This window comes from Rattus norvegicus, chromosome 5, assembly GCF_021556685.1.
Source record: "Rattus norvegicus strain SHRSP/BbbUtx chromosome 5, alternate assembly SHRSP_T2T, whole genome shotgun sequence".
NCBI lineage: Eukaryota > Metazoa > Chordata > Mammalia > Rodentia > Muridae > Rattus > Rattus norvegicus.
This window is the reverse complement of record NC_141538.1, coordinates 7,958,360-7,971,804: the sequence shown is the minus strand read 5'-3', so window position 1 is coordinate 7,971,804 and position 13,445 is coordinate 7,958,360. Positions and strand designations below refer to the sequence as shown.

The following is a 13,445-nucleotide window of genomic DNA, read 5'->3' as shown; positions in this document are numbered from 1 at the left end:
TGTGTGTGTGTATATTCATTCTCGAACAAAAGAGTCAGACAGACAGACAGACAGACAGAGAAGACAGATATAGATAGATGACTGACAGACAAGAGTCAGGCAGATAGGCAGGAGAAAAAGAGGCTTTTAGCTGGCCTTGGGATTAAAATCAGGTCCTCCTAGCTGTAGAGCAACTCTACTTTGGAAACCATCTTCCCAGCTTTTTGCTTTGCTTTTTTGAGACAGGATCTTGTTTTGTTCCCCAGGTTAGTCTAGAACTGTCTGCTCAAGGAATATTCAACATCCTGAGTACTGGTGCTAGGGTATACACCTCTCCATGGAAACTCTACAATCTGAGCCAAATAGATCTGACTCTGTGTTATACACTCAATCCTTAACAGATGACAGGTAAGCAAATATTGAGCTATCCAACAAGCAGATTAAAGTCCTTTAAAGGCAACCTACTGTCGTTTTAGTCTCTCCATACTCCTCCATTTCTTCATATAAAGACAAGTGTTTGGCACAGCATACACACTCTAGACACACTGAATTAATCAGCCATTTATGTATTACTTAGCATAAACCAATAAGGTCCAGTGTATTTCCTGTGTAGGAAGGATTTAGCATTAAGTACACAGTGGTGGAGAATGATGACAGCATGCTACCTCAACTCCACTCCTAACTAACTGAAAAACACCCAGTGTCATCTTCTTTAAGAACAAATGATTAAGCCAACATCATTACATAGGCAGGTAGCTTTTTCTCCCACAGCAAATGACATATAATGTGAGAAGCTATTCATGAATAAGGGGAAACCATAGAAACCTACACAGGTATGGAACAGCCTTTATGCTTTCAGATTCAATAGTGGGCATTTCACAATGAGACTGGTCTACTCCAGGGATACTCTTAAAATTCTGTTTTCCTAAGAAGTCATGTACTCACTATTGCTTATTCTGTAGGAAGATGAAGACTAGTATGTAACAACTGCCAATGTTTCTGTTTCCTCAAACTACCTTATAACTGGGGAACCGATCTCAAAACAATATTTCACATTCCTTTTACATGTACACAAATCTTATTTGATCCATTATATTTAAAGCCATATAGATGGTATGATTAATAAAATAATTTTAATAATTAAGAAACCCCTGCCCTTAGAGTAGTTTCACTTTTCTTAACCAATATAAATTGGTATATGTAATGTACAATGCATGAATGGATACATTAAAAATAAGCTGTTAGGATAAGGCCTCTGGGCTCCCGTGGGGGAGGGCCCAGGAGTGGCAGGACCCCGCCGGACCCTGAAGGAAACAGACCGGATAAACAGATCTCTGCACCCAAATCCCGTGGGAGGGAGAGCTAAACCTTCAGAGAGGCGGACAAGCCTGGGAAACCAGAAGAGACTGCTCCCTGCACACACATCTCGGACGCCAGAGGAAAAAGCCAAAGACCATCTGGAACCCTGGTGCACTGAAGCTCCCGGAAGGGGCGGCACAGGTCTTCCTGGTTGCTGCCGCTGCAGAGAGCCCCTGGACAGCACCCCACGAGCAAACCTGAGCCTCGGGACTACAGGTAAGACCAAATTTTCTGCTGCAAGAAAGCTGCCCGGTGAGCTTGGGACACACGGAAGCAGAATTTCTCTAGGACCGGGCACGTTCCATGTTTACCGGAAGTCCCACACCCGCGGATCCCGGCCCGCAGCAGCTCTCTGCTCCCAGACCCGGTGAGAGAGAGACCCAACCGCCTGGTCAGGTGGGCACTCCTGAGGCTGCAGAGCTGAAGAGACCACCAACACTGCTCACCCCTGCCCACATCCCTGGCCCAAGAGGAAACTGTATAAGGCCTCTGGGCTCCTGTGGGGGAGCGGCAGGACCCCTGCCAGAGACACCGCCGGACCCTGAAGGAAACAGACCGGATAAACAGTTCTCTGCACCCAAATCCCGTGGGAGGGAGAGCTAAACCTTCAGAGAGGCAGACAAGCCTGGGAAACCAGAAGAGACTGCTCCCTGCACACACATCTCGGACGCCAGAGGAAAAAGCCAAAGACCATCTGGAACCCTGGTGCACTGAAGCTCCCGGAAGGGGCGGCACCGGTCTTCCTGGTTGCTGCCGCTGCAGAGAGCCCCTGGGAAGCACCCCACGAGCAAACCTGAGCCTCGGGACCACAGGTAAGACCAAATTTTCTGCTGCAAGAAAGCTGCCTGGTGAACTCAAGACACAGGCCCACAGGAACAGCTGAAGACCTGTAGAGAGGAAAAACTACACGCCCGAAAGCAGAACACTCTGTCCCCATAACTGACTGAAAGAGAGGAAAACAGGTCTACAGCACTCCTGACACACAGGCTTATAGGACAGTCTAGCCACTATCAGAAACAGCAGAACAAAGTAACACTAGAGATAATCTGATGGCGAGAGGCAAGCGCAGGAACCCAAGCAACAGAAACCAAGACTACATGCCATCATCGGAGCCCAATTCTCCCACCAAAACAAACATGGAATATCCAAACACACCAGAAAAGCAAGATCTAGTTTCAAAATCATATTTGATCATGATGCTGGAGGACTTCAAGAAAGACATGAACACACTTAGGGAAGCACAGGAAAACATTAATAAACAAGTAAAAGCCTACAGAGAGGAATCGCAAAAATCCCTGAAAGAATTCCAGGAAAACACAATCAAACAGTTGAAGGAATTAAAAATGGAAATAGAAGCAATCAAGAAAGAACACATGGAAACAACCCTGGATATAGAAAACCAAAAGAAGAGACAAGGAGCTGTAGATACAAGCTTCACCAACAGAATACAAGAGATGGAAGAGAGAATCTCAGGAGCAGAAGATTCCATAGAAATCATTGACTCAACTGTCAAAGATAATGTAAAGCGGAAAAAGCTACTGGTCCAAAACATACAGGAAATCCAGGACTCAATGAGAAGATCAAACCTAAGGATAATAGGTATAGAAGAGAGTGAAGACTCCCAGCTCAAAGGACCAGTAAATATCTTCAACAAAATCATAGAAGAAAACTTCCCTAACCTAAAAAAAGAGATACCCATAGACATACAAGAAGCCTACAGAACTCCAAATAGATTGGACCAGAAAAGAAACACCTCCCGTCACATAATTGTCAAAACACCAAACGCACAAAATAAAGAAAGAATATTAAAAGCAGTAAGGGAAAAAGGTCAAGTAACATATAAAGGGAGACCTATCAGAATCACACCAGACTTCTCGCCAGAAACTATGAAGGCCAGAAGATCCTGGACTGATGTCATACAGACCCTAAGAGAACACAAATGCCAGCCCAGGTTACTGTATCCAGCAAAACTCTCAATTAACATTGATGGAGAAACCAAGATATTCCATGACAAAACCAAATTTACACAATATCTTTCTACAAATCCAGCACTACAAAGGATAATAAATGGTAAAGCCCAACATAAGGAGGCAAGCTATACCCTAGAAGAAGCAAGAAACTAATCGTCTTGGCAACAAAACAAAGAGAATGAAAGCACACAAACATAACCTCACATCCAAATATGAATATAACGGGAAGCAATAATCACTATTCCTTAATATCTCTCAATATCAATGGCCTCAACTCCCCAATAAAAAGACATAGATTAACAAACTGGATACGCAACGAGAACCCTGCATTCTGCTGCCTACAGGAAACACACCTCAGAGACAAAGACAGACACTACCTCAGAGTGAAAGGCTGGAAAACAACTTTCCAAGCAAATGGTCAGAAGAAGCAAGCTGGAGTAGCCATTCTAATATCAAATAAAATCAATTTCCAACTAAAAGTCATCAAAAAAGATAAGGAAGGACACTTCATATTCATCAAAGGAAAAATCAACCAAGATGAATTCTCAATCCTAAATATCTATGCCCCAAATACAAGGGCACCTACATACGTAAAAGAAACCTTACTAAAGCTCAAAACACACATTGCACCTCACACAATAATAGTGGGAGATTTCAACACCCCACTCTCATCAATGGACAGATCATGGAAACAGAAATTAAACAGTGATGTAGACAGACTAAGAGAAGTCATGAGCCAAATGGACTTAACAGATATTTATAGAACATTCTATCCTAAAGCAAAAGGATATACCTTCTTCTCAGCTCCTCATGGTACTTTCTCCAAAATTGACCATATAATTGGTCAAAAAACGGGCCTCAACAGGTACAGAAAGATAGAAATAATCCCATGCGTGCTATCGGACCACCACGGCCTAAAACTGGTCTTCAATAACAATAAGGGAAGAATGCCCACATATACGTGGAAATTGAACAATGCTCTACTCAATGATAACCTGGTCAAGGAAGAAATAAAGAAAGAAATTAAAAACTTTTTAGAATTTAATGAAAATGAAGATACAACATACTCAAACTTATGGGACACAATGAAAGCTGTGCTAAGAGGAAAACTCATAGCGCTGAGTGCCTGCAGAAAGAAACAGGAAAGAGCATATGTCAGCAGCTTGACAGCACACCTAAAAGCTCTAGAACAAAAAGAAGCAAATACACCCAGGAGGAGTAGAAGGCAGGAAATAATCAAACTCAGAGCTGAAATCAACCAAGTAGAAACAAAAAGGACCATAGAAAGAATCAACAGAACCAAAAGTTGGTTCTTTGAGAAAATCAACAAGATAGATAAACCCTTAGCCAGACTAACAAGAGGACACAGAGAGTGTGTCCAAATTAACAAAATCAAAAATGAAAAGGGAGACATAACTACAGATTCGGAGGAAATTCAAAAAATCATCAGATCTTACTATAAAAACCTATATTCAACAAAATTTGAAAATCTTCAGGAAATGGACAATTTCCTAGACAGATACCAGGTATCGAAGTTAAATCAGGAACAGATACACCAGTTAAACAACCCCATAACTCCTAAGGAAATAGAAGCAGTCATTAAAGGTCTCCCAACCAAAAAGAGCCCAGGTCCAGACGGGTTTAGTGCAGAATTCTATCAAACCTTCATAGAAGACCTCATACCAATATTATCCAAACTATTCCACAAAATTGAAACAGATGGAGCACTACCGAATTCCTTCTACGAAGCCACAGTTACTCTTATACCTAAACCACACAAAGACACAACAAAGAAAGAGAACTTCAGACCAATTTCCCTTATGAATATCGACGCAAAAATACTCAATAAAATTCTGGCAAACCGAATTCAAGAGCACATCAAAACAATCATCCACCATGATCAAGTAGGCTTCATCCCAGGCATGCAGGGATGGTTTAATATACGGAAAACCATCAACGTGATCCATTATATAAACAAACTGAAAGAACAGAACCACATGATCATTTCATTAGATGCTGAGAAAGCATTTGACAAAATTCAACACCCCTTCATGATAAAAGTCCTGGAAAGAATAGGAATTCAAGGCCCATACCTAATCATAGTAAAAGCCATATACAGCAAACCAGTTGCTAACATTAAACTAAATGGAGAGAAACTTGAAGCAATCCCACTAAAATCAGGGACTAGACAAGGCTGCCCACTCTCTCCCTACTTATTCAATATAGTTCTTGAAGTTCTAGCCAGAGCAATCAGACAACAAAAGGAGATCAAAGGGATACAGATCGGAAAAGAAGAGGTCAAAATATCACTATTTGCAGATGACATGATAGTATATTTAAGTGATCCCAAAAGTTCCACCAGAGAACTACTAAAGCTGATAAACAACTTCAGCAAAGTGGCTGGGTATAAAATTAACTCAAATAAATCAGTTGCCTTCCTCTATACAAAAGAGAAACAAGCCGAGAAGAAATTAGGGAAACGACACCCTTCATAATAGACCCAAATAATATAAAGTACCTCGGTGTGACTTTAACCAAGCAAGTAAAAGATCTGTACAATAAGAACTTCAAGACACTGAGGAAAGAAATTGAAGAAGACCTCAGAAGATGGAAAGATCTCCCATGCTCATGGATTGGCAGGATTAATATAGTAAAAATGGCCATTTTACCAAAAGCAATCTACAGATTCAATGCAATCCCCATCAAAATACCAATCCAATTCTTCAAAGAGTTAGACAGAACAATTTGCAAATTCATCTGGAATAACAAAAAACCCAGGATAGCTAAAGCTATCCTCAACAATAAAAGGACTTCAGGGGGAATCACTATCCCTGAACTCAAGCAGTATTACAGAGCAATAGTGATAAAAACTGCATGGTATTGGTACAGAGACAGACAGATAGACCAATGGAATAGAATTGAAGACCCAGAAATGAACCCACACACCTATGGGCACTTGATTTTTGACAAAGGAGCCAAAGCCATCAAATGGAAAAAAGATAGCATTTTCAGCAAATGGTGCTGGTTCAACTGGAGGGCAACATGTAGAAGAATGCAGATTGATCCATGCTTATCACCCTGTACAAAGCTTAAGTCCAAGTGGATCAAGGACCTCCACATCAAACCTGACACACTCAAACTAATAGAAGAAAAACTAGGGAAGCATCTGGAACACATGGGCACTGGAAAAAATTTCCTGAACAAAACACCAATGGCTTATGCTCTAAGATCAAGAATCGACAAATGGGATCTCATAAAACTGCAAAGCTTCTGTAAGGCAAAGGACACTGTGGTTAGGACAAAACGGCAACCAACAGATTGGGAAAAGATCTTTACCAATCCTACAACAGATAGAGGCCTTATATCCAAAATATACAAAGAACTCAAGAAGTTAGACCGCAGGGAAACAAATAACCCTATTAAAAAATGGGGTTCAGAGCTAAACAAAGAATTCACAGCTGAGGAATGCCGAATGGCTGAGAAGCACCTAAAGAAATGTTCAACATCTTTAGTCATAAGGGAAATGCAAATCAAAACAACCCTGAGATTTCACCTCACACCAGTGCAATTGGCTAAGATCAAAAACTCAGGTGACAGCAGATGCTGGCGAGGATGTGGAGAAAGAGGAACACTCCTCCATTGTTGGTGGGATTGCAGACTGGTAAAACCATTCTGGAAATCAGTCTGGAGGTTCCTCAGAAAATTGGACATTGAACTGCCTGAGGATCCAGCTATACCTCTCTTGGGCATATACCCAAAAGATGCCTCAACATATAAAAGAGACACGTGCTCCACTATGTTCATCGCAGCCTTATTTATAATAGCCAGAAAATGGAAAGAACCCAGATGCCCTTCAACAGAGGAATGGATACAGAAAATGTGGTACATCTACACAATGGAATATTACTCAGCTATCAAAAACAACGAGTTTATGAAATTCGTAGGCAAATGGTTGGAACTGGAAAATATCATCCTGAGTGAGCTAACCCAATCACAGAAAGACATACATGGTATGCACTCATTGATAAGTGGCTATTAGCCCAAATGCTTGAATGACCCTAGATCCCTAGAACAAACGAAATTCAAGACGGATGATCAAAATGTGAATGCTTCACTCCTTCTTTAAATGAGGAAAAAGAATACCCTTGGCAGGGAAGGGAGAGGCAAAGATTAAAACAGAGACTGAAGGAACACCCATTCAGAGCCTGCCCCACATGTGGCCCATACATATACAGCCACCCAATTAGACAAGATGGATGAAGCAAAGAAGTGCAGACCGACAGGAGCCGGATGTAGATCGCTCCTGAGAGACACAGCCAGAATACAGCAAATATAGAGGCGAATGCCAGCAGCAAACCACTGAACTGAGAATAGGTCCCCTATTGAAGGAATCAGAGAAAGAACTGGAAGAGCTTGAAGGGACTCGAGACCCCAAAAGTACAACAATGCCAAGCAACCAGAGCTTCCAGGGACTAAGCCACTACCTAAAGACTATACATGGACTGACCCTGGACTCTGACCCCATAGGTAGCAATGAATATCCTAGTAAGAGCACCAGTGGAAGGGGAAGCCCTGGGTCCTGCTAAGACTGAACCCCCAGTGAACTAGTCTATGGGGGGAGGGCGGCAATGGGGGGAGGGTTGGGAGGGGAACACCCATAAGGAAGCGGAGGGGGGAGGGGGATGTTTGCCCGGAAACCGGGAAAGGGAACAACACTCGAAATGTATATAAGAAATACTCAAGTTAATAAAAAAAAAAAAAAAAAAGCTGTTAGAAAGGAATGCTAGCATTCCTGAAAGAACCCAGATGCCCTTCAAAAGAGTAATGGATACAAAAAATGTGGTACATTTATACATTAAAAACAATGATTTCATGAAATTATTAGGAAAAATGGATGGAACTAGAAAATATCCTGAGTGAGGTAACCCATTCACAAAAGAACACACATGGTATGCACGCACTGATAAGTGGGTACTAAACTAGGAAAAAACCTCACACACTCACAGTACAACTCACAGACCACATGAAGCTCAAGCAGAAGTAAAACCAAAGTGTGGATGCTTCAGTCCTTCTTAGAAAGGGGAACAAAATACTCACTGGAGGTAGAGGGTGGGAGGGACTTGGGAGGAAGAAAGGAGGGGGAGGAGGAAAAGGGGGGGGCAGGATCAGGTATGGGAGAGACTGGGATGATATATAGAGGGTCAGGAAACTGAACAAAGGTGTGTAGCAATGGGGGATGGGGAATGGGGTAGCCACCAGAAAGTCCCAGATGCCAGGAAAACAAGAGGCTCCCAGAACCCAACAGGCATGAGATTACCTGAAATGCCCAACAAAGGGGAGGGAGAACTTATAGAGACCATATCCAGAGGTTAGGGTGGGGCCACCCACTCATCTCCAAGTTTTTAACCCAGAATGGCTCCTGTCTAAAGGAAATACAGGGACAAAGAGTGAAGCAGAAACTGAAGGAAAGGCCATCTGAAGGAGTCTGCTCCACCTGGGGATCCAGCCCAAATACTGACACCAAACCCAGACACTATTGCTGATGCCAAGAAGTGCTTGCTGACAGGAGTCTGGTATAGCTGTCTCCTGAGAGGCTCTACCAGAGCCTGACAAATCACAGTCAACCATTGGGCTGAGCACAGAGACCACAATGGAGGAGTTAAAGAAAGAACTGAAGGAGCTGAAGGAGTTTGCAACCCCTTAAGAACAACAATATCAACCAACCAGACCCCCCAGAGCTCCCAGAGACTTAACCACCAACCAAAGAGTACACATGGAGTGACCCATGGCTCCTGCATATGTAGCAGAGGATGGCCTTGTCAGGCATCAATAGGAGGAGAGGCCCTTGGTCCTGTGAAAGCTCGTTTCCCCAGTGAAGGGGAATGCCAGGGTGGTGAGATGGGTGGGTGTGTGGGAGGGGAGGGGAGCACTGTCATAGAAGCAGGGGGTGGGGGAATAGGGTAGGGGTATTCCAGAAGGGAAACTGGGAAAAGGGATAACATTTGAAATGTAAATACATAAAATATCCAATTAAAAAAAAGAATATTATGTTGAAGGTGACAATGAAATGTGACTTTGCTGGAAATCGCACATTAATAATCATATACCAAGTTGAACTGTAGGCACTGGGTTTATTTTCCAGAACACTTCATTACTTAGCAGCAACACAGAGGGTTTGCAGGGTTCCATTAACAGCATATCTCACAAACTTCAAGGTTAAAATGTGAAATAGGTTCTTACACTTTTGAGAAGAATAAAGAATTCTAGTAACTCACTGTCTTCAAGTCAGGAACCTGGAAATCATCCCAGAATCTCCCCACTCTATCTTCCAATTAATTATTTACTCTTAATACCTCTTAAGAACATTCCCTGGGGCTGGAGAGAGCCCAGCTGCTAGCAATGCTTGTTCCTCCACCAGAGAACCCAGGTTCAATCCAGCACCCACATGGATACTCCGATCCACCACCATCTTCTGACCTCCCAGGACATCAGGCATACTTGTGAAGCACAGACATACATCTAGGCAAAAAATAATACACACAAGCCCTCCCCAAGAAAAGTTCATTCTTTTTGTTTTTTTTAATTCCACTACCCACTTTTTCCTTGTCTAAGTGTTAAACTAGTAACTACACTATGTTTGCTTCAAACCATAATGATCAGATTTCAGTGGACTTCATGTATTTGACATCTGTAAACAAAGCTTGTTTTTAAAGGCTGCAAAGAACACATGAGCGGAAAACCAAAGACAATCGCAGAGACCTCTACCAGCGCACTCAGAGCCCTGCAGTTATTAAACACTGCCTCTCAATCCACAGAGACCTCTACCAGCGCACTCAGCCCTGCAGTTATTAAACACTGCCTCTCAATCCGCAGAGACCTCTACCAGTGCACTCAGAGCCCTGCAGTTATTAAAACACTGCCCTCTCCTGGTTGCTCATGAAACCCACAGATGGCAAACCACCTGAAGCTCCCGGGAGCATGACAACAAGCAAAGCCTCTCTCCCAATAAAATTCATAAAATCGTGACTTATAAATACAATGTTACATGCAAGGAGATTACCTGAGGAGAGTCAAAAGGGTATCGACTACTAAATTTAAACAGAAGTTGAAATTTTTCCCCTTCATATAAGGTTCCTGGTGCACCTTCCATGTCTACGATCCACCTAGGACAGGAAAAAGAAAAACAAAAGGAAGCAGATTTAAAACTCAGTTGAAGTGCAGGGAAAAGTGGTCACTGGCCTGCCGGGCACTGGGCGGAGTAACCAGACGGTGGTGCTCTACTTCACCCAGCAACTCTCACACTGTGTTTTTTCTCTTTGTAGAGAACTTTTAAAATGTATTATTATTGTGTATATTACACATGTTTGAGTACATTTATTATTGTTGTATAGGGTGGGGCATTCACAACCACAGCACACAATACACAGCTTTGTGACCCTTTCTTTCCACCTCTATGTGGGTTAAAAGGTTGAACACCGGTCACCACTACCTTGCGTTTTAATCTTTCTGGCCCCCAGAGCAGGGTTGTTTGTCTGTTTGACGTGTGTGTGTGTGTGTGTGTGTGTGTGTGTGTGTGTGTGTGTGTGTGTGTGTGTGTGGTGTGTGCGTGTATGTACGTATATATGCACACTTCATGTGTGCTGGTGCCCACAGAGGCCAGAAGAGGGCTTCAGATCTCCTTGGGCTGGAGTCTCAGCCTGTTCTGAGCTACCAGCGACACACACTAGGGGGTACCCTGGAATAGGAACACACTCTCTTACAACCCACAGTAATACTCTCTTCCCTATCCTTCTGTGACACTTTAAAGAAATTAGGCCAAGGTCAAAGCCAGGCTTGTAAGCCAGACCTGAAACAAACTACAAACAACGAACAAGTAAAAACTCGAACATATGCTAATATCAGGGTCTATACTGGGCTCTTCCTTTCAGATCACACAATCTTATTTTCTTTTAAAAGACGACTTTCTGTAGTAATGAAAAACTTTAGACAGTTTCAAATTCATTAGCCATTTTCCTATTAGAAGCAATGGGAAAAAAATGCTATCAACACATTCTAGAAGCCTGCAGCTAACAAACGTATCTTCCTAATCAGCATTCTAAGAAAGACCAAATGGATCCTCCTCCACAATCTCTGGAGGTTTCCAGCAAGAGTCTCTCCTGCCTTTCCTTGCTAGCTTACTTTCAGCACTTTAATTAAGCACACACAGATTCCTATGGCATTTAAGAGAGCTTGTTTTGTAACAGGAATTTATATGTTTTTATTGTTATTCTGTAGCCATCTCTAGTCATTAGAAAAAGGGATAGAAGATAGAAACAGCAAAGATGACAGGACAGACACCATTTAGACTTGAATGGAAGTCATTAGGAATGAGTCTCTAAATACAGCTGCACATATAATTACTGTAGATGCCCAAATCCTTTAACCTCACAGTTCTCTGGTATAAAAATGTGCTTATTTTAAACACAGGATAACTGGGGTTGAGGATATATATCTCAGCAGTAGAGCACTCATCAAGGCCCTGGGTTTGATGCCCAATACTGCCAGCCAATATCACCCACTCAATTCTCTGTCCAGGAAAATCAGAGGGGGACAGAGAATACTGGGATACGGTTCTACTCATGTCTCGTGTGGTATAGCACTAGAAATGTAAAATGGTAACATGGGCTGAACTGTGAAAGAAATCAACTGAAGTACAAAAACCCTTAAAAACATAACAATTCACTTTCAGAATGTATGCTGAGTACCTCACATGTAAGAAGGATACTGTTGGGAGAGGGAAATGATACTACAAATATACAAAAAAAGAAAACCTCATGTATTTCTGTCACCAGAGCTGTACATAGTAAATTAAATACAGCACAAAGCTGTCTAGAAAGCAAGAACACTGTGGGGCGTACAGGTCAGTGGTCAAGTCCTCTCATGTCATGCTAAAGAGGCCTGGGTTCAATACACAGCTCTGTGCATGTGCTCATGCACACACACTCTTCTTATTTAAAAACAAACAAGCAAAAACAAACAAACAAACAAACAAAAAACAAAACAAGGGCCTGGAGAGATGGCTCAGTGGATGAGAGTACTGGCTGTTCTTCCAGAGGACCCAGGTTCAATTCCCAACACCCACATGGTGGCTCCCAACTATCTAACTCCAGTTCCAGAGGAGCCAGCATCCTTACACAGACATACATGCCGGGAAAACACCAATGCACATAAAACAAAAATAAAATATTTAGGACAAAAACTAAGTCTCTCTCAGCTTCAAAATTCATCTCTCCATTGGCTCACATCTACTACTCAGAGAGCTAATCCAGGGAAACAGGATCTCCTGATGCTCCTTCATTTCTGAATGTGTCAAGTTTTAGGACTGAAACACAATCAATCCACTAGTGACATACAAAGCAGAGTTTAAATAACAGCAGAGCAAGCATCATTAATTATGTAATATTTGCATGAAATAGGTCAAAGACATGGCTTCTAATACTATGTGCAATAAATTTTTAATCTTTGCTAATTAAAAAAGTAATACATGCTTATAGAATTTTTAAAAGATAGAAAATATAAATGCTCAGGAATAGTAACTGTTACACTTCTTGGGATGTGATTTATTCTTATCATTTTGCAGTTTACTACATCACTGGTGACAATACAGTACTTTTATTATATGCACACTTAAATTTCACAATTTTCTATCCTTACTAATAACTGGTGTGCATGTGTACCGTGTGTGAGTATAGGTATATATGCCATGGTGAGGAATGATGGTCAGGGGACAGCTTTATGAAGCCGTTTCTCACCTTCTACCTTTCCATGGGTTCTGAAGAATAAACTCAGATCACCAGGCCTGTGCGGCAAACACCCTTAGCAGCTGGCTAAGTCTCTTGCCAGTCCCAGTCCCACAGACTGACAATCACAAGTGTGTGCCTCAGACTAAGGATGCCGTGGCAAGGAAGCACACCTTTCTCCAATGAGTCTCAAGTCTCGAGTCGTTAGAAGAGTAACTGTTACTCCTTCTTATAAAGAAATGGTTTGATTTGGCATTCTTTTCACACACCTTCACTTCTAATAAAGGAATAGCTATGTACTCTATTCCAGAGAAGAGGAGAGCTGTGTTTATGGACTAAGACAAGCAGCACACAAATG

The 13,445-nt window shown here is 42.1% G+C and overlaps 1 protein-coding gene across 5 annotated transcripts in view; it reads right to left on the bottom strand.

The window, feature by feature from the left end:
• The window catches only part of Ube2w (ubiquitin-conjugating enzyme E2W), a 57,425-nt gene that overhangs the window by 17,355 nt on the left and 26,625 nt on the right, over positions 1–13,445 (bottom strand). For all 5 annotated transcript variants that reach the window (XR_015687444.1, XM_087659975.1, NM_001401288.1 and 2 more), the window contains exon 3: positions 10,369–10,471. Coding sequence is in view for 4 of the 5 variants with exons in the window: in XM_087659975.1 (XP_087516101.1) it covers positions 10,369–10,471 (103 nt within the window). In the remaining variant the exon portion in view is untranslated. The remainder of the gene's footprint in view (positions 1–10,368; positions 10,472–13,445) is intronic.